Here is a 21,252-nt window from a genome sequence, read left to right on the forward strand (position 1 = left end):
ACCATTTTGTGAAGCCTGTGAGGAGAGAGACACGGAGTATGGTGTGCCTGAGTCATGGGGCAGGTAAAGGACCCAGAGCAGAGAAGATCCGGAAGCATTTTCACACGCGAGGCTGATGCAGCCTCAGGATGGACGGGTTTCCTAGGAAACCAGAGCAGCGCTGTGAGGACATCATCCTGCTGCCTTCGTGAGAAACACCACCTTGTGAAGGAAATCCATATTTCATACTGATTGATGTTGTATGTTGAACAGAATGTCTTCCAATTCTCTCCTTATCTACAAGTTCTTACACTGCCTCCAAATCAGGTCTTTCCTAATTTTTAAAATTATTTTCATCACACCCTTTGCACTGGACTCTGCAGAAACTTTATTCATGCCAGGTCGGTTCTGCTATATCCAAGAGCCTCCGTGTGTGACTGTGAGGTCACAGCGGTCCTCGGGTTTGGCAAGTCAGCACTGGTCCCCAGGGCAGGATAAACAGACACAGTTTGGGATCACATAGCAGAGTAGTAATGTAGTGAAGGAACTGACAATAAATTAAGGGAAATAATGTCTTAGAAGGGTTATTTTAGTTCTAGTTGTTTAAAGAAACATTGCATTAGATGAAGGCATCTAATCTCTATCAGTTATTATGTTAAAGGGAGTGAATGAGAGCACACATGGTTCATCATGTTATCTTGAAAAAACTGTGTCATCACCATCTGGTTTCACCCAAATGAGAATTCCATTTATTTTGTTTGTACAATCTCCCTCACTTATATGTTTTCCTTCACTGATTTAGTGCTACTAAGTGCCAGGTACAAAGGTCACCTCGAGTGGGTCACATTCTCCACATGCTTGGAATGGAATGGAAAGGACATGTCCCCAGCTGGTTGTACAGACTGGGCTTGGGAATCTCCACACCCTTGAAATGTCTCCCACTAGCATGGACTGGAAAATATCAAGCAAGAACGATTTTTTATCACTTCAGAATCTGTCAAAGGTTTTTTTTTTTTTAATAGTCTATTTATTTATTTGAGCGAGAGAGAATGTGCATGCACAAGCAGGAGGAGTTGCAGAGGGAGAAAGAGAAGCAGACTCCCCACTGAGCCGAGGGCAGATGTCCAACTGACTGAGCCACCCAGGCGCCCCTTTTTCAAAAATTTTTCTCAAATTGCTTTTTAAAAGCAATCCTAGAGAAGCCACTTTGTTTTCTTCATTCAGAAATCATGTTGAATAAAATATCTTGTCTCCCTTTTAAAGACAAAATTATTCTAGTGAACTGTATATAGATGTTAGCTATTTTAAGTGAACTTGAAAAACTGATTCTCTTTTTAAAAAAAAGTGGGGGGGTGCCTGGGTGGCTCAGTGGGTTAAAGCCTCTGCTTTATGATCCCAGGGTCCTGGGATCGAGCCCCACATTGGGCTCTCTGCTCAGCAGGGAGCCTGCTTTCCCTTCTCTTTCTGCCTGCCTCTCGGCCTACTTGTGATCTCTCTCTGTCAAATAAATAAATAAAATCTTTAAAAAAAATAAAAATTTTTAAAAGGAGGGGAAGTAAATAAGTAAGGAGCATTTTCATGTTTAATTTTTCCCCCCCTGAGGACTCAAATTTTTATTTTTTATAAACATGTATTTTTATCCCCAGGGGTACAGGTCTGTGAATCGCCAGGTTTACACACTTCACAGCACTCACCAAAGCACATACCCTCCCCAATGTCCATAATCCCACCCCCTTCTCCCAAACCCCCTCCCCCCAGCAACCCTCAGTTTGTTTTGTGAGATTAAGAGTCAGTTATGGTTTGTCTCCCTCCCAATCCCATCTTGTTTCATTTATTCTTCTCCTACCCACTTAAGCCCCCATGTTGCATCACCACTTCCTCATATCAGGGAGATCATATGATAGTTGTCTTTTTCCACTTGACTTATTTCACTAAGCATGATACGCTCTAGTTCCATCCATGTTGTTGCAAATGGCAAGATTTCATTTCTTTTGATGGCTGCATAGTATTCCATTGCATTTTCATGTTTAGAGACAATTTGTTGACTATAGACATCCTTCTTTTGGGGGCAGAAGCAAGGTGGGTGGCCAGCCAGAGAACAAGATTGATGAATAGCTGTCCCAAAGTCCTTTCATTGCCCAATCAGGGGATCACATACACTTAATGATGCTTGCTATATGCCTGCCCTGTGTGGCTGGGAACCATGGAACCTGGGTGAGGGAACAGCTATTAACCAAATAATCACACAAACAAAATGGCCAGTGCCATACAGGAAAAGTCTTGGGACCCTAGGTGTACAGAACAGCAGATAGTATCTACCGGGTTGACATGACCTTTAACATGGAAAGTAATTTCCATTGGAAAGAAAGAAAATGGAAAGAAATTTTTTCAAAGTTAAAAAAGAACATCAAAGGCCATTTCATTGCACTGATGGAGATGCTCTTCAAGAACTTGAACCTCAACCCACACACGTGAGACCACAGTCTTTAATTATTTCCTGCCTCCTTCCCGGCATGGAGTGAATGCTGTGGTTGGAGCCTGATGGAAGAAGGATCTTCTGTCTTTCTATCACACAACCGAAACAACTGTGTGCCAGGCTGCAGAAATGAGCTTTGAAGCCTGGGGCCCTCATCTCTCTGCACCAAGCCGGCACTGAAGGAGCGGCAAATCTGTTGCTAGCAGAGACTTTTACAGCCCAGCCCCCCTCTTCCTTCTCCTCACCAGTGCTGTTCCTTCTCCCTTCTAATAGAATATCTTCTCCCGCTTTTTCTTGCACTTGCTGCTTTTCTCCCCTCAACAGCGCTGATGGCCACAGATATCAGAAACCCCTCTTCCCGCATGCTCTGCCTCAGCAAAGGCTTTCTCTAGACGCCAGCACCCGCTGCTGTAGACACGCTTCCTTTGTCTTCACTTCCAGGCCTGAGGCTTGCCCAGAGTGCCGGGTGCTGGACAAGCACATGTTTTCTTGTCCTGCTGGCTCCTCAAAAGTGTCCTGTTGCCACATAAAGCCCATCGGTGTCAACTCAGTCAAAACTCATACATCATCACCTCCTCCTTCTTTCTGTGAACCAGGGGTCCTCCACCTTGAGTGTGTGTTTAAGTCCATCCCCTAGATCGCTGGGCTGCACCTCCAGTTTCTGGGTCAGTGGGCCTGGGCCTGGCCTGAGGATGTGCATGCTGACAAATGCTGGGAAGATGCGCTGCCATGAGAACTCCATGACCTCCCTCTGGTCACAGGGTCCTGTGGTCCTTTCCTTCTTGTGGCCTCTGTGCGGTTTCTCCCACTGACTCACTGGGGCACCCGAGCTGGTGACTTCCTCTCTCCACCCACCCACCCCATCCATGCAACCTCAGGACTCCCCCGCCTCTTGGAGAATATGTTCTAGGCTCCTTCGTGTGACATCAGTAATTCAATCCCCAACGCCTTCTGCCATCTGATATCCTGCTCCACACAGGTTCCGCCCTTCTCCTCCAAGCATGGCAACATTCTGTTCCCCAAACACTTTAGTTTAGAGCACTGGGAATGAAAGAACCAGGAACATCCTAAACATCTCACATCCCAGGTATGATTGGAGAGCCTGTCACCTACCCCAGGGACCTTACAGTCTAGGTCCTCAAGATCCCGGATCCTGTGTCTTCCCCACACCTCACAGCTACACAATGGTCCATGAGATTTACATATATATTTAATAATAGTTCAAAATACATGACGTGTCTATGACATAGACTAGGGCGATGGCTTGGGCCTGATTGAAGTGATCAACACTGTTGAAAGCAGAACCTTGAACTCACTAGCTGTCCCTTCACCTACAAGCCTGTTTCTTGGTTCAACAAATTGGAAGGTCTCTCCCCACTGGCAATTGAATTGGTGTGTCTCTGTCTTGAACCGTCAAATGTCATTCATTTTACTCTTGGTTAAGTCAACGTGGCACTCTTGGCAGGACCAAGCTTCGCCCTGACTGTCACAAAGAAGCCAAGACATGCACTGAGTATGTCACATGGACGGCTGTCAGCATGAGCTCATGTTTGCTTATGTAAAGTTCTAACTTTGCAAAACAAAATTACATTCTCATGTTATTTTTAAATCTCATCTTCCCTTTGGAAAAAAAGAAAAAAAATGTTGCTCTAAAGTGATTTTCCTGTGTTTTTATAGGCTTACCTCCAATTCCTTCAGCTTCCAGGACAGGCTTTGCAGAATTTTCCATGAGGGAACGCATGAGGGAGAAATTACAAGCTGCAAGGGTGAGAAAAAACACGTGAATATTTTGCTCAGTGGCTGATTGCCGTTCCTCAGGTCTTGTCTAGAATGCTCTGTCTGCTCAAAACTGCATGGGTTTGAGTGCCGTTAAATTTGTTTTCCTTGTTTTAAATATTAATGTGGTATTTAACATTGGCACAGGCAGAAAATTATGCTTAAGAAGTATTCAGTGTCATTTTCCTTAACTATTTCACTTGCTCTTTTCTCTTAAAGAAGTAAGGTGTGTAGTTCTTATGGATTGTTTTCTACTAAGATGGTAACAGGTTTTTGCAGCATTCCCGATGCTAACCAGCATCTCTGTTTGACTTTATAGTCCAAAGCAGAAAGCACGTTGCTGCAGGAAATTCCTACCCCTCGGCCCAGGCGCTTACAAAGCCCCAACAAGAGAGAACTGGAGACTGAATTTGGCACAGAGGTGAGAAAGGTACCTTCTCCACTTTGTGATCAAAGACAGTGAAGCAGAATATAACATTTCCAGCAAAAGTTTCTAGAACAGAGCTGTGCACAGAGGAGGCATTCAACACTTATCAGTAATCGTCATAGCTACTGTTTATAGAGTCCTGCTCAGACCAGGTGTTTTCCTGGTCTTTATCCCAGCACCCCAGTGGGTGGGTTCTTTTGTTTTCATTCACATTTGATGGATGAGTAAACTGAGGTTCAAAGCAGCCACAAGGCCATCTCCAGGTCACAGACATGCATGCGGGATTTGAGATCAGATTCCAGTTCTTTCTCATTCCCAGTCTGTCCTTTGGGTCAGCATTGCTGGACCTATGGATCTTGCTGGGAAGAAGAGAGAGATAGGAGTGCAGTAGGAAAGTAGGGTGGAATGGTGGGGGCCTTGAATGTCACACAAAGGGCCTCAGTTGTTTCCTACAAGCCATGGAAAGCAGTCAACCATAGGCTGGGGAGGTGGTTTGAGTGTACTGGAGTGATTTTTGTTTGAGTCTGAGGTGCTGAGGGGACATGTCAGTGTGTGTGTCTCTAGAAACATGCACAAAGGAAGGGACCAGGCCTGGAGAAATGAATTTAATAAGCATTTCTACTGCAGTGAGTTTTGAAGTTCTAAGCGGCCTTTGTTTCCTAAAAAAAAGAAGACTGAGGAAGATCTTGACACTTGGAGGAAAACTGACAGTTGAGGCCCATGAGGAGGACAGGAAGCCACTAGAAGCCAGAAAATCCTGTCGGGGTGTAGATGAAGGACAAGCCTGTAAGAGGGTGGAAGAAGGAAGGGAAGAACGGAACAAACAGCCCAGTGAGGTGTTTGCAAGTCTAACCCACTTGTTTGTTGTTGATGGTGATGGTTGGGTTAGTTTTACTCTTGAGACAAAAAAAAGCACAGGTGTGAAGAAATTTCTGTGGAGAAATCACCGATTGCTTAGAGGATGCCATCTCTTTTTCTGTGATGAGATATTATAACATTTTGCCTATATTCATCCCAAATTAAGCCAAAGATTGCATGATTACAAGAAAAGTTACAGCCGTGTTCATGTGTCATGGCCTGTGGTTCTTGAGTAGGAATATTCTGTAGATCTGATGAAATGGCTTTATGACGACAGTTTGTTGCTCCATTCTGCTGAGGAGACACTTATTTTTCTTTGATTCCAATTATCTTCTTCATTGTAAGCCATAATTTTAAAATACTGAAAAATAAGGAAAAACTACATAAATTATCATCAGCTTTGACACAAATACTTCTGTTATGTTGTTAGGTGTATGAATCCCGGCATCTGGTCAGATGGGCTAAATGATTGGATGATCCGGTCTCATATCTGAGCCTGCCTATACTTTTTTTTCTTTAAGATTTTATTTGTCAGAGAGAGAAAGTGAGCACAAGCAGGGCGAGAGGCAGGCAGACAGGGACAGGCTCCCCACTGAGCAAGGAGACCGATGCGGGACTCGATCCCAGGACCCCAGGATCATGACCTGAGCTGAAGACAGATGCCTAACCGACTGAGCCACCACGTAGCCCTGAGCCTGTCTATACTTTCTGATTGATAATCATTTCACAAAATCACAGCAGCTCTTACTTGTCCATGGGTCATGAATACAATATCCCCAATAAAGCTTTAAGTTATGGAAGTAAAAATATACTCCCTTGGCCTAGAGAGTATTTATTGCTTTTTGTGAGCAGGTCTGTGACTTATATCTACTCTGTTCTGTATCCCCTAAGAGCCATTCTATGGATTTGAGGTGTTGGAAGAGGTCATCAAAAAGACATGACCACTGGTTGACCTGCAAGCTGGACCAAGTAATTGAAAGTTCCTCATGCCCTCCCCTGTCCTGGGAATGTGTGTTCCACTTGCCTTCCCCACTCCCAGAAGCTGCCCCAGCGATGCAGCCTTGAGATAGGAATGTGGTGTTGACCATCTGTCTGGTACACTTGACTGAACCCAGTTAGGACGTCATTATAAACTTCCAATATTCGGCAGGCAGGCGTGAGGATGTCCTTATCTTGCAGCCACCAAGACATGCCTCATAAGTTCCCCCACTTATTAAAACTGCCCCTCCCGATCTAGAATGATCTGCTTCTCTTCAGTCTCTCCTTGCCCTCTGCGTGCACTCGTGGCCAATTTGCAAAACATGAGGCAAACATCAGCTGACTTATTTCTCTGTGTTTTGTTTTATTTTCAGAAAAGTTATTTTTATTTTTTATTTTTTTGGTCTTTGAAGTACTATTAGTAAGTTTATTGTGTTTGTATCAAAAAGACAGTTGGCAAGCCAAGGGGTCTCACAGCAGAACATGGAAGGAGGCTCGGAGGTATGTTGTCAGAAATCAGCTTATGTAGGATGGAGGTAATGACTGGTTACAGGATTAGAATTCTAATTTCTAATTAGAATTCTAATTTCATAAATGAAAGGGAATTGGCTAGTGGTTACCTCATATCAGTTTGGGGATCAATTAAAGTTTCATTTATCATAAAAAAGTTATGAATTTATAAAAAAAAGGTATATTTTTAAAATATTTTAAGAACTAAAAAGGACTATAAGGAACATGGAGATGACAGGAAAGGAGAAATAGAGCAGAGAAGAGATAAGATGTTGTAACTTCAGACAAAATCTGGCATTGAAGGCCTAGCAGTCCCTTCCAGGGGTGAGACCGGGCTAATGTTCTCAGTCTTCAGTTAGCCAAGCAGGAGCTCTCAGATCTGGGTTCTCACTCACCTTCCAGTCTACTGGCTTTTTAAAAATACCTCCCTTTGGTGTTTTTCTCCCCCCCCCACTCCTTGATGATCCCAAATCAAGGATGATGATGTCAAAGTGAATTCTGGTGGACAATGTGGAAGGAATATACAAAATTGCTTTTAGCACAGCCCTGGAACCATAGCAATACTGGATGATTTTAGCTCTCCACAAAAAGAAAAAAGAAAAGAAAAAAGTCCTGGTGAAGAAAAATCTGTTCTAAGGCACACTGAGTGAGATAAATATGTGTGTTTACCTTAGTCAATTGCACGGAAGGAGAGGCCTCAGGCTTGTACATTTTGGCGTCGGAAGTGGAAAGCTTCAATATTCAATTTCATTGTATTTTATATTTCTTGGGATTCAGGTTAATCACAATAGTGCCTTTTTAAAGTCCGATTCAGCCAACAGGGCCTGTATAGCTTAGCCAAGGGGCGAGTGAAACCAAGTGGGCGGGAGAGGTGGGGTGCAGAGCTCAGCTCATGTCTCAATGACCTGCATGCCTGGCGTCCCTCCCTGACAGGACAGGCTGACCTGGCAGGAATGAGTGACTCCTCTTCCTGTGAAGTCGTTTTGGACAGGCCGGGTTCCACAGTTCCTTTCTCTTACAGTGCTGGGTTTCAATGATACCACGGATGAGGGTTCAAAATAGCCAAGTTACGTGAACAATGGACCCAGCTGCCCTTTTTAGACCTGATCTCAGGTTAACAGAATATCTCACAGAGCAGATTTCTTAATGTATAGACGTCAATCCAGAAGGAATATCGAAAAAGTTGTCCATTTAAATCCTATTTGAGCAAAGAATGGAGGACAAGATGAGCCCAGATGCTGGACCCCAGCTGCCCAGCGTTAAATGCTGGCAACCTCACTCACCGGCTGGGTAACCTTGGAGGTGTAATTTCTCTTCTCTCTGGACCCTACTTCCCACAAGAAACTAGAGCCTGAGGCAAGGATTTTTCATGCTTTATCTGTGTGGCTTCTTCTGAGAAGTGATATCAATGAACAGGAGTTGGGAACTGGGGAGAAAGAATCAGGACATAAAGTCAGTTCTGGCGACTGTCACTGAGCTGACTAATGCCTTGGTGACCAGGGCTCGATCCTGCCAGGGCCTTGCTGAGGAGTCTGCTTCTCAGAATTGCCTGCCTAGTTCCTGGAAGATAGGACGTTTGTCTTATGGCATCATTTCCCAGCAAGATTTGCCCAATGCTCCTGGCCCTCCTGGTTTGGTCTAAGCCTCAGAATGTCCAAGTGGGTCTCTGCAGGCCAATGATGAGAGCTTGATATCCTTGGAAAAGCTAAAACCAAGTGCTATGAAAGTTCACCTAAATGCAGCTAGATGTCCAGCATGACCAGAAGAAAAACCAGAGTATCAGTTAAGTATAATCTATCATAATAAAAAAAAATATGCCATTCCCTTTAGGTAAAATTCTGTGCCTCAGGCTCTAGTTTCTGACAGACTAAAATAAAATGTTTATAGCCATGTGATGTAAATGCCAACCAGGGAGATCAAAGACATGTAAAAAGAAAATCAAGAATGTGGTGATGAGACCCATCATGATTGAGCCATAACTGTAAGCATATTTTAGGTGCATTGCTTTACCTGACGCTCAGAACAAGTGGTCTAAGCTATGAGTGATGGAGTTGGGATTCACAGCCAGGCGGGCAGCTCCAGAGCCTCTGGTTTGATAACTAAGCTAGACAGAATAGCACCTGATGTGCCTCAGGCAATAAGATTCCAGAAAAGAGATCTCATTTTAGGATGGAGGAGTCTGAGAAAAGAAGTAGCTTTGCATGATCTGGAAAAACAGGTAGGATTTGGGAAGGATATGTGAGAGGGGCCCGGTGCAAATACACTACATTCCATTTCCCCTGATGAAAACTATTCCATGCTGTGACACAGTCTCGGTCCAGATAATAATAACAAAGTTTCCATCTCAGGTAGAATACGTTTACAATGAGATCTAGATATGCTATTAGAATAGCCTGGAGTCCCTCAGAAGGAAGGCGTGGCATTTGGGTTGTGCTGGGTGGGAAAGGAGCAGTAGCCAGGATCTGGGAGGGGTGGATTAGAAGCAGAGATGAGGACAAAGTGGGAACAGCCCTTGGTAGATTGGCCGTCACAGGACAAAGGGAGCCCCCATAATAGCAGTTACCACACTGAGCTATCATAGGCAGAACTCAGCTTCAAGGGGGGCGGGGTGGGGCGAGGCAGAAGGTCCAGCGGCTCAAGAGGACAGGCCTCGCACCCTGGAAGCTGTATTTCAGAATTTATTCATATCCAGGATTACTGAGGCTTATCTTCATAAGTTGTTTGGAAATGGTCCTCTGTGAACTAAATCATCTAGAAGAAATAGCATTTGTCATTTTACGGTCCTTTGAGTATAAAATTTTGTATTTATTTGGTCTTGAGAGAGGCAGCTGAGCAAGAAAATAATCAGCAACCTTAACCTTCAACTATATTTCACATTTGTAAACATTTCATTCCTTAGGAATGATGGTCTGCACCCATGGTCTGAGGTTTTCCCCTTTGAGAGTTAATGCTTGTTTTAGAACATCTTTAGTTTCTTGATTTAAATGTTCTGTCTATCCTGAGGCACCCGGGTGTCTTAGTCAGTTGAGCGTCCAACTCTTGATTTCAGCTCAGGTCATGATCTCAAGAGTCATGAGATCAAGCCCCGCATCAGGTTCCATGCTCAGGATGGAGAAACTTCTCCCTCTCCCTCTGCTCCCCCACTCACTCGTGCGAGCTCTGTCTCTCAAATAAATAAATAAAACCCTTTTAAAATAATAAATATTCTACTTATCCTTTTTTCTGCTCATACAGGCAGGTGAGGAGGTACAGAGGACTCAACAAGATGATTTCCAAAGTTACTCAAGAGTAAAATTCCGTGATTCTGTACAAAAAATCAAGCCTAAACTTCCGGTGAGAAATCCTGTCTTTTTAAATCATGCATGCTTTAAATCATGTTTTTTGTTGATTTGTTTGTGTTTTTCAAAAATATCCTATGACAGATGCTTATATACATACCCTGACTCTTATTACTGTGGAATATGCAAGAAAAAAGTATGAGAAATGATTCCTACTTTTAAAATGCTAGAACCAGCGGGACGATTAGAATACTGCCTGACTGGGTAAAGGGGGCTGCATGGAAGGGCAGGAAATGTTAGCAAAAAGACTATTTTTTCAACTCTGAAGTTGTACCAGCTTCATTATGGAGGAAGAAAGGGAATACCAACTCAAGAAGAATCAAAACAAAAAATGTCATTTTTTTAAAAAAGTTAACAGACCCCTGGATTGCTCATAATTAAACAAAAGTATCTCAGCATTAATCTATAAAATAATCTACTTTTTTGGCATTTTACTCATTTTTTCAAAAGCTGTTACTCCTATCAATAATATATTTATGTGCCTATGAGAATGTTTGCTAGTTTATAAAAAAGTGACTATGAAAGCTACTTATTCGAGGAAGCCACCCCTTTGCCTATTGCATGTCTTAAAGTTTGTGACAGGTCATCTTGTGCCTTCGACAAAGGGAATATGCTCAGGATGCCTAGCATACGCTCGATGCCACCAACGTCAAGCTGCTGTCAGTGAGCTGTGTGACTCATCTCCAATTCTACAATCTGAAACTCTATCACTCACCACTTCTCCTTAGGTTCCACCTGGCTTCCCTTCTGCCGAAGAAGCCTATAACTTCTTCACTTTCAACTTTGATCCCGAACCAGAGGAATCACAAGAAAAACCAAAAGCCAAAACCAGAGCTGGCACGAACCAAGAGGAGGAGGAAGGAGAGGAAGAAGAGCCTCCTGCGCAAGGAGAACGCAGAACGGTATTTAACGTTACGGTGGTGGTAAGGTGAGGGATGATGTTGGTGTCAATGACCATGGTGGTGACAATGGTGACGATAATGATGACATCCTCACCAGAAGGAAAGTGGCCGAGGGCAAACCTGCCACCACCACATGCAACGGCTCATCCATCGTTTAGTGGAAAGCAAAATGAATACTGTGTTCATGTTACTTTCTGTAGCCTTTGATTTTACCCCATAATTTGGATAATAAGGACCTTGATTAAATATGTCTATTTCTTTCCTGTGGAAAAAGAAAAAAAAAAAAAACAGAACAAGGTGGCTTACAGATTTTTCTTGCTAGATGCCACACAGCGACTCGTATTCATTTCAGATGCAAAATGTTGGTCTCTCCAAGGCAAATGAATCTTCTCTCTCTCTCTTCCCACATCCTCACAGGTGATTAGCTTTTTGTGCTCCATTCCACACCCATGCTATGACTCAGACTCTAATTGTGCATGGGGCATGTAAGACAAAAGAAAACATCCCATTTAAAAAATGGACAAAGGACTTGAATAGACATATCTCCAAAGAAGATATACAAATGGCCATTAAGTACATGAAATAAACTTAACATCACTAATCATTAGGGAACTGCAAATCAAAACCACAATGAGATCCCATTTTACACAAATTAGAATGGCTTTTATTAAAGAAGGAAGGAAGGGGAGAGGAAAGGCAAGGAAGAAGGGAAGGAAGGAAGGAAGGAAGGAAGGAAGGAAGAGAGATAGGCTGGCAAGGATGTAGGGCAAGACTGCCTTCAGCTTGTGCATTGCTGATGGCAACATAAAATGGTACAGCTGCTGTGAAAACAGTCTGGTCATTCCTCAAAAATTTAAACGTGGAATTATTATGTTCCAGCAATTCCATTTCTGGGTATATACCCAAAAGAATAGAAGCAGGCACTCAAACAGATAGTTGTACACTTAACAGTGGAGAAATGTTCTCAATAGCCAAAAGGTAAAAGCAACCAAAATATCCATCAGCAAATGGACGAATAAACAAAATATGATATATACACACAATGGAAAATTTTCCATGTTAAAAAGGAAAGAAATTCAAGCACCTGCCTTGCTCGGTCAGTAGAACATACAACTCTTGATCTTAGAGTTTGAGCCCTACATTGGGTACAGAGTTTACTTTAAAAAAAAAAAAAAAAAAAAAGATTTGGATATTTCAATTCTATCTCAATAAAACTGAAAAAATTTTTAAATAAATATTTTTTTTAATTTTTAAAAAGGAAAGAAATTCTAATAGATACAGAAAATACATTTGACAAAATTCAGTACTATTCATGACAAAAACTCTTAAATTAGGAATAGAAGAAATGTACCTCCACATAATAAAGGCCATCTGTGACAAAACCACAGCTAACGTCATACTCAGTGATGAAAGCTTGAAAGTTTTTCCTCTAAAATCAGGAGCAAGACAATGGTGCTCATTATCGCCACTCCTATTTCAACATAATACTAGAAGACTTAGCTAGAGCAATCAGGCAAGAAAAAGAAATTAAGAGGTATCCGAACTGGAATTAAAGGTATCTGAACTGAAAAAAGAAATTGTCTTTATTTGCAGATGCTTTCATTTTATGTAGAAATAAAACTAGAGACTCAACCAAAAGATTGTTAGATATAATCAATAAATTCTGCAAAGTTGCAACATACAAAATTAAAATACAAAAATCAGTTGTATGGGGGTATCCAGGTTGGTTAAGTGTCTGCCTTCAGCTCAGGTCATGATCCCAGGATCTTAGGATGGAGCCCCACATCAGGATCCCTGCTCAGCAGGGAGTCTGCTTCTCCTTCTCACTCTCCCCACCCTATGCTCTGTCTCCCTCAAATAAATAAGTAAAACCTCTAGAAACAAAAACGAAAATCAGTAGTGTTTCTTTACAATTACAACAAATTTTCTGAGAAAAAAATAAATTGATCCCATTTACGATAGTTTCAAAAACAATAAAATACTTAGGAATAAATTTAACTAAGGTGGTGAAAGACCTGTACTCTGAAAAATGTAAGACACTGATGAAAGAAGACACAAATAAATGTAAAATTATCCCATGTTCATGGATCAGAAGAATTAATATTAAAATATCAACACTGCCAAAAGCCATCTATAGATTCCATGCAATCTCTATAAAGATTTCAATGACCCTCTTTACAGAAGTAGGAAAAATACTTCTAAAATTTATGTGGAACCACAGGACCCCCAAAGCCAAAGTAATCAAAGTGTGATGGCTCCTGCTTTGTCCTTCTCAGGAGGCATCACATTTTGATTTCAAGCTATACTATAAAGTTACAGTCATTGAAACAGCATGGTATTAGCATAAAAACAGACCAATAGGCCAGTGGAACAGAATCGAGAGCCCAGAAGTAAACCCAAGTAGGTGGTCAATTGATATTTGATGGGGGGGGGCAAGAGTACTCAGTGGAGAAAACAGTCTCTTCAGTAAATGATGCAGAGATAATTGGATATTCACATGCACAAGAACGAAAGAGGACCCGATCTTACACCACTCACAAAAAATGAACTCAAAATGGATTAAAGGCTTAAATTTAAGACCTGAATCCATGAAACTCCTTGGAAGGCGGGGGCTAATTTAGGAAAAAAGCTCCTTGATGTGGGTCCTGGTAATGAGTTTTTGGATATGACACATAAGCACAAAAAACAAAATCAAAATGTAATTTTTTAGCTAGGTTTATGGAAGCTTGAGAGTACATCAGCTTATTTGATCGTCATTGTTTTACAAGCCAATATTCAGCTTGTTCTGACTCCAGAGGTTCTCGTGAGGTTGTAGGCAAGGCGGCCAAGGATGCAGTCATCTGAAAGCTTGACTGGGTTGGGGGGGTTTTCTTCCAAGGTGGCTTACCCTCCTGCCTGGCAGGTGCTGGGTTTTGGCAGGGGGCTCAGTTCAGACCTCCCCACAAGGCTGCTTGAGCATCTCCTGACATGACAGCTGATTTCCCCTAAAGCAAGTGATCCAAAAGAAAGCAAGGACAAAGCCACGGTGCCTTTCCTGACCTGAGTCAGAAGCTACATACCAGCACTCATATCCCGCTCATTGGAAGTGAGTCACTAAGTGAGGCCCCCACAGAAAGTCGGGAGAACCAGGGTCTGCTTTTGGAAGGCAGAGCTATCAACAAATCTGTAGGCATTGAAACTGAGACATGAGACATGACGTGTTTCAACAAGCCACCTCTCTTCCCTTTTGCATGCTTTTCCCCTGGAAGCTCTGTGTTCCTAAACCTGCCCTTTGAAATCATGCCCTCCTGTGAAGCCCCTTCCCTGTACTCCATCCCTCTGTCTGCTCAGACCCTCTTCCGGTACTTTTATACTCAAAGTGGATTTAGTCTTTCTGGCAGAGGTTTTAGATCCTGTGTAGCTCTCCACCTCTGTCTGTAATTTTTCTCCGTCTGTCTCTGCTTACCACAAAACCAAAAGGAGGATTAAGCAAGGAAAAAAAAAAAATCACACACTGAAATGAGGGCACTTTTCTTTTTTTCCTTTTTTGAAGTTTTTGGCATTCTGTGTTCTCAGATTGTGCCGGGAGCTTGGCTACCCCATAGATTTACTTCCCCTTCTCATTGTTTGGTTTATTTGGGAGGAAATAGGAAAAGGCAGGTAGCAAGGTTATCACCTGTGCAGATTTCCCTGGGATTTTAAAGGCTGTTCCTTCTAAATGGGCACCAGTCTTTAATTAAGAAGGAGGAGGAGGAAAAAATGGAGGAAGAAGAGGGGAAGGAGGAGGAGGAGGGGAAGAAGAAGAAGAAAAGTAAGGAGACAGAAAGGAAGAAAGAAAAGGAGAAAAAGATCGGGAAATACTCAATTGACATGCTACAGCTAGCATTTGTGATGGCAGACCCACCGCTTAGAATCTTTTCCTGCGTCCAGTAACTCTATCCTCACAAAACCCTAAGAGGTAAGCTTTGTTAATGTCCCCGTCCTGTCGTGGAGAAAACCAAGGATTAGAACGGCTGGTAAGGGGCGCCTGGGTGGCTCAGTGGGTTAAGCTGCTGCCCTAGGCTCAGGTCATGATCTCAGGGTCCTGGGATCGAGTCCCGCATCGGGCTCTCTGCTCAGCAGGGAGCCTGCTTCCTCCTCTCTCTCTGCCTGCCTCTCTGCCTACTTGGGATCTCTGTCTGTCGGATAAATAAATAAAATCTTAAAAAAATAAATTAAATAAATTAAAAAAAAATAAAAGAACGGCTGGTAAGTTCCCCACCATCCCACAGGCAATGCGGGTGGGGCTGGGCTGCAGGTGTATACACCGCGCAGAGTGTGGACACTGCTTACAGCGTCTTGCCCTGGGGTCAGTGCCAGGGGAAGGTTAACGTACCATGTAACTTCTGAGCCCAAGGACTTGAAGTACATGCGGAAGAATACACACCCTTAGAGTCCAGAGTTGCTAAGATTTCGATTGCTTTGCCCAGCATCTCTCTTCTGACTTCAGCCTATTCTGGTTTTGACATTTTCCAACCACGTGGAAGAGTGAAAAACAAAGAAAACCCGCTTGGGGAGCATGAAAGGCCATCGAGTTTTACCCTTGCTTTAAAAAAAAAGAATACAAGAAAAAGATCGCTGTCTTGTAAGATACGTTGTTGGATGAGTTTAATGCCCTTGTTTTTCTAAGTAGACGTATAATCACAGCACAGTTTTTCTTGCTGTTTATTGTAATGCAGGACGAGGAAGAGCTGCTCAGTGCCAAGGATGAGGAGGATTTTCTGTTGGGCTTAGACCACGCAGCTGAGGATTTCATAGCCGTCAGACCCGCAGAGTATGAAAGCGTCCACGTTCGACTGCAGATGGAAAGAGAACTCCTCTTCGTACCCAGCAGGGTGACAGGTACTTGCGCTTTTTGCCTTCCTGCTCGCTTCGGGCATCTTCATTTTCCTTCACGTGAAATACGGCTGGTGTCTGAGGATAAAGAACTTGAGCAAATGCCCATTGAACATTCACTCACTGATGGACTAGCCCGAGAAACACCAGGGTGTTTTGAGGGGTCCCCTCATCAAACTGGCGACCAGTTCTGGGGGCAGAGAGTCTGAGAGAGTCTGAGACTCAGGCTGAGAGAAGGAGAATCTCTCTGTTTCATCCTCTACTCCCTCTCAACCCTGCTAGAACACTTACGTGACCAGATTTGGAGAGGGGGGTGGTTCCCTACACCAACCAATTCTCCAAACCTAGCTGGATATCCTACAGTTCAGCTCTGACACTTATACCTGGAGTCAGCACAGACCCCACAAGTTAAGGACTCCGTCCCGCAAGACTACCTTCTGCTTAGACACCAATCACAAGTAGTGAGTCCCCACATTACCCATACTTTTATTTGATTTTGCCACAAATTGGAGGTTCCATGCCTCGGGTTTGATAATTTGTTCTAACAGTGCATAGTAGTCAGAGAAACACTTACATTTACTCACTTATCATATAATAAAAGATATGTGGGCACCTGGGTGACTTCGTTGGTTAAGCACCTGCCTTCGACTTAGGTCATGATCTCGGGGTCCTGGGATTGAGCCCCATGTTGCTCAGCGGGGAGTCTGGTTCTCCCTCTCCCTCTGCCTGCCATTTCCCCTGCTTGTGTTCTCTCTTGCTCTCAAATAAATTTTAAAAATCTTAAAAAAAGAAAAAACAAAACAAAAAAACAATGGTATGAGAGAGAACAGAGATGAAGAGAGTCATAGGACACGGCATGTGAGAAGGATCATGGAGCCTCCATCCCCTCTCCAGGGTCCCTTCCCTTCCAGCCCCACCATGTGTTCATTGACTAGGAAGTTCTCCAAACCCCTACAGCTAGAATTTTTATGGAGGCTTCTTATGTCCAGAGGAGAGACCAAGTCAGGGCCACTGGTGATTAATGAACCCTGTAGTTCCTGTCCTCTCCCAGAGGTGGGGATAGAGAGCAGCACTGGCTGAAAGCCCCAACCCTCTCCTCACTTGGCTGGTTCCCCTGTCTGCGGGCACCACCCTGAGACTATCCTGGAGCCTCCAGCCACCAGGCATCTCATTCACACGCAAGAGGACATGATCATATCAGAGATTCTGAGGGAGGTACGAAGCAGATTGGCTGAGGTTCCTCACCTCAGGGACAATGGCCGGGGTACATGAGCAGGGACCATCCAGTTAACTCCTCGTGACTGCCCCCTGCTTTGTTTCTGCACTGGGTTTCCCTTTGTTCTTTTTTCCCCTGGAATTTTCTTTCCTCCCAAGAGTACCTGAGGGACCTCCCCAGTTAGTTAGCTGATAGTTCAAGCTTAAAATGGGAGTCCCCCAGGAGAGCCTCTCAGGCTGAGAAGGGGGGCTGCACTCACCTTACCTGGGATTTGGATCTCTTTTCATTTGTCATGTTCTGAGTTCCAGTTAAATGCCAAGCCAAGGATAAATTATTGTTCCATTTTGATAGGTCATTTTGAATCGTGTATGGTCCAAAGTACTGGGATTTGTTGGATATCTCAGATTTCCTTTTAAAGTAGGTAGCTGGGAAATGTGCCCAGAGGTTACAACTTTGCCAAAACAATAATAGTGAATGCATTCCATGCCCTTCCTCTGCCAGGTTCCTTTCTAAGTACTTGTGTATAAACTCACCTGGCTCCACACCAGAGCTAGACAAGGGTTCTTTCTTACACCCATTTTACAGATGAAAAAGCGGAAGCCCAGAGAAGTTAGGGAACTAGTCTGAGACCACAAAGCTAGTGACGGGAGGGAAGGCAGGTCTCTGACCTGGGAAGCCAGCTACGAAAGCCACACACTAGGCACAATGTGTCCTGATGCTCCTTGGGGGTTTGGAGAAATGCATGGGCCAAGGAGGAGTGCCGTCTCTTTGTGTTTGTGCTCAGAGGACTCCCTGCCACGCCTGTCCCTGGAGTCCCCCTGGGCTGGAAGGGGAGGTTAGACGCCAGGGGCTGGCTCAGCCCAGGGTCGGGGGTGGGAGAGGAGTATGTGGAAGAGGCTGTGGGTGCACCAGCGGCACCTGGCACCAGCTCTGAGTGGGGAATCTGAGCTCCAGTCCGGAGGGGAGGCAACCCCTGGCCTATCAAACAGGAGGTGGGGGAACCACACTGCCCCAGCTCCTCCTCCTTGAGGAATGACCTCCTCCATTTTCAGTGCCTCACCAGAAAACAGGAGGAACTGAAACGATCCTACGACATGACTCCAGGTGTTTCTTCTTCCTTTGAGCACTGAGGAAATTGCTTCAGTGAAGCCCTTGTGCTGTGACCAGCACATAGCAGGGGACCAAGAGTAATAATGTTTTTGTCACTGGGTCCATTCTTGTCACTGCTTGGAGAATGGTTGACAAAGCAGAGTGCATTCGCCCCAGGGACGTGGGAAGCAAATATCGGGGCTTCTGTTGGCACATATTTTTAATCTCAACCTTCCCTGATTTAACTTTGTGTGTATGATAGCATATCCACGAACAGTAAGCATACATAGAGTGAGAGTAGGCAGAAGCGTTTCCAGGAAAACCTTCGAAGACCGCTGGGTTGGCGCCGGGCAGCTGCCTAGCCATGTGAATGGAGGGCTGGGAGCAGACCCCCATGTTTGCTCAGGTTTGCCCCCGTTGTCTCAGGACTCCGAGGTCGCTTTTTCCAAGAACACTGGCATTAGCTGTTTTGCGTGGGTGAGTTTGGGAAGCAGAGTGTGCAAAGGGCCTCATACAGGAAAATTAGCAGATTCAGGGATTTGGCAAGATTCAGAGTGAGATAATTATAAACAAGAGACTCTCCACCTTTTCCTCATTAACTCCCAAATTACCTCCGGACACTCACAGGTCCCCTGGCTTCTTCTCTTATTTTCTCCTCTGGCTTACTCTGCCCACGCAGGCCCAGGGATCTTTCCAGAACTGAAAATCTGCTAGGTCACTCCCCGGGTATAGCCTTCAGGGGTCCATCTCCTGACCAAAACTCAAGCTGCTGATGAGTAGAAGGGCCCTCCATCCGCCCTGCCCCTGCTCGCCCCTCCCCACAGTGCCCAGTGTTACCCCACTCTTTGGGCCACACCATGACCTTGGGGGATGGGGGGTACACTACCCCAGGCTCCATCCCTCTCAACCTTCACGAGTTGGTGCAAATCGCAAGGCCTCCTGAGAAAAGCCTCCCTCCCTGCTCTGTCTCCTTTATCCTCTTTTTAAGTTTTTAACTTACGCAGCATTTTCTCTTATTTTACCTCCTTTAATTCTCCCGAGAACCCAGGAAATAGATATAATCATCCCTTCTGTACAGAAGGAAAGGTTCCAAGCCAGGCCTGGCCCAGGTGCTTTGGGCAGGCGAGCAAGCCAAGCAGGGCCTTGGATGTGAGCACCGCCCTCCCCACAGCAGGCCCCGCTGGTGAGCGAGGCGCGGAGTCCTGTCACCATTCCAGAGCATGCTATGACAGGGGAACATGTTCCTCTTGTCCTGGGCCCTTGAGAATTAAGATGGGGCCTTTGTGGCTTCCAGGAATACAGATGCAATTTCCAGTGTGGTTTGAAATGTGTAGGCTGGCACTAATGTTGCGGTGTTTGTTTATGTACTCTCTAGTGCCTACGTATAAAAAGCTTCCCGAGAATGTGCAGCCCAGATTTCTGGAAGACGAAGGCCTTTATATTGGGGCAAGACCGGAGGTGCCACGTACCTGTCAGAACACCATGGAGAACAGGCTGCTGACGCAGGAGCCTGTAAGCCGCCCCGTCCCACCTGTAGCCCCCGGGCGTCTCCCGGGTCAGAGTGGCTTCTCACCCTCCCGGGCTGCCACCACACCCTCATGCTCATGCCCTCCTGTCTACAGACAATGGCACAATTTTTTTTTTTTTTCAATTTGTCTCTTAACACGTTTGGTGATCCTCAGACCACACACACTCCCTCCCTGCCCAAAACGCCCATCATCTACTGGCCGGGCTTGGGATTCTCCTGCTGAGTCAGATGTCGGTGACTTTTGCACAATGGACAATGTTTCATTCTCCACAGATTGAACGTTCACAATTGTTTTTCTCCTATGGTTTTTTCCTGTCATTTCTAATGACTAGAAAATACTTTTTTGAGCACTCCTATAAGCTTTTTGTGATGGTTTTGTTGGAGGGGAGTGAGGATTATATCCTCAATTAGTTGTGCAGGGGTGTTAGGGAAGACTCAGTTGCTAATGGAAATGAGGCTTTTAAAGACCTAGTCGGGACAGAGGAAGGTGCATGAAATGTGTATGTCGACCCAGAGTTTTCTGGCAGCTGTCATTTATTTTGTAAACCGTTTTCTCTCCAGTTAAAAGAAAATGGTGGTCTTGCCTCTGTTTGATCTGCAGGGAAGGAAGTGGTTTGGAGATGATGGGAGAATTCTGGCACTGCCCAACCCCACCAAGGCGTTTCCTTCCAGACCACCAGTGCTGACACAGGCGCAAGACATTAAGGCAGAACTTGAAACACTGTATAAAAAGGTAAGCCCAACTAACTCCTCATTTTCAGTACATGAAGGTGCTTCCCAGTGCTTTGCTCTTCCAGTAGCTTGGGGTACCAAATTCATAACATTCTACCTTGGTGGTTGTTTTAAGTTCACTACCTTACACACAAGGAACAAACAGCAGGTGTGTTATGTAAGAGCCAGTCTGCTCTGCTCACCTAATCCTTTCTTTTATTTATTTATGTATTTGTTTGTTTGTTTATTTATTTATTTGACAGAGAGACACACAGGGAGAGAGGGAACACAAGCAGGGGGAGTGGGAGAGGGAGAAGCAGGCTTCCCACCAAGCAAGGAGCCCGATGGGGGCTTGATCCCAGGACTGGGAGATCATGACCTGAGTGGAAGGCAGAGGCTTTAACTCACTGAGCCACCCAGGTCCCCCTCTCACCTAATCCTTTCTTAAACAAGGACTGCATTCCCACATAGAATGACTAAGTTAGTGACTTTATTTGCACCAAGCGAGCCGACCTTATTTTTCTCTTTTTTCTCTGCCATCTCACCGATGCTGCAGGATTATTTGCCACTCAATGTCTCTTTATTATTTAACTGGAGATTTTCTCTTTTT

The 21,252-nt window shown here is 44.4% G+C and overlaps 1 protein-coding gene across 5 annotated transcripts in view; it reads left to right on the plus strand.

Annotated features, from left to right (window-relative positions):
* CC2D2A (coiled-coil and C2 domain containing 2A) overlaps window positions 1-21,252 on the plus strand; it is a 135,657-nt gene that overhangs the window by 27,201 nt on the left and 87,204 nt on the right. For 4 of the 5 annotated variants that reach the window (XR_006605492.1, XM_004773377.3, XM_045075767.1 and 1 more), the window contains 7 exons: window positions 4,133-4,221; window positions 4,551-4,661; window positions 10,239-10,337; window positions 11,071-11,244; window positions 15,942-16,104; window positions 19,779-19,915; window positions 20,533-20,664. Coding sequence is in view for 4 of the 5 variants with exons in the window: in XM_004773377.3 (XP_004773434.1) it covers window positions 4,133-4,221; window positions 4,551-4,661; window positions 10,239-10,337; window positions 11,071-11,244; window positions 15,942-16,104; window positions 19,779-19,915; window positions 20,533-20,664 (905 nt within the window). In the remaining variant the exon portion in view is untranslated. The remainder of the gene's footprint in view (window positions 1-4,132; window positions 4,222-4,550; window positions 4,662-10,238; window positions 10,338-11,070; window positions 11,245-15,941; window positions 16,105-19,778; window positions 19,916-20,532; window positions 20,665-21,252) is intronic. The other variant, XM_004773378.3, reaches the window with a different exon arrangement.

Source organism: Mustela putorius, unplaced genomic scaffold (genome assembly GCF_011764305.1).
Source record: "Mustela putorius furo isolate JIRA1106 unplaced genomic scaffold, ASM1176430v1.1 tig00000083_pilon_pilon_pilon, whole genome shotgun sequence".
Taxonomy (NCBI): Eukaryota; Metazoa; Chordata; class Mammalia; order Carnivora; family Mustelidae; genus Mustela; species Mustela putorius.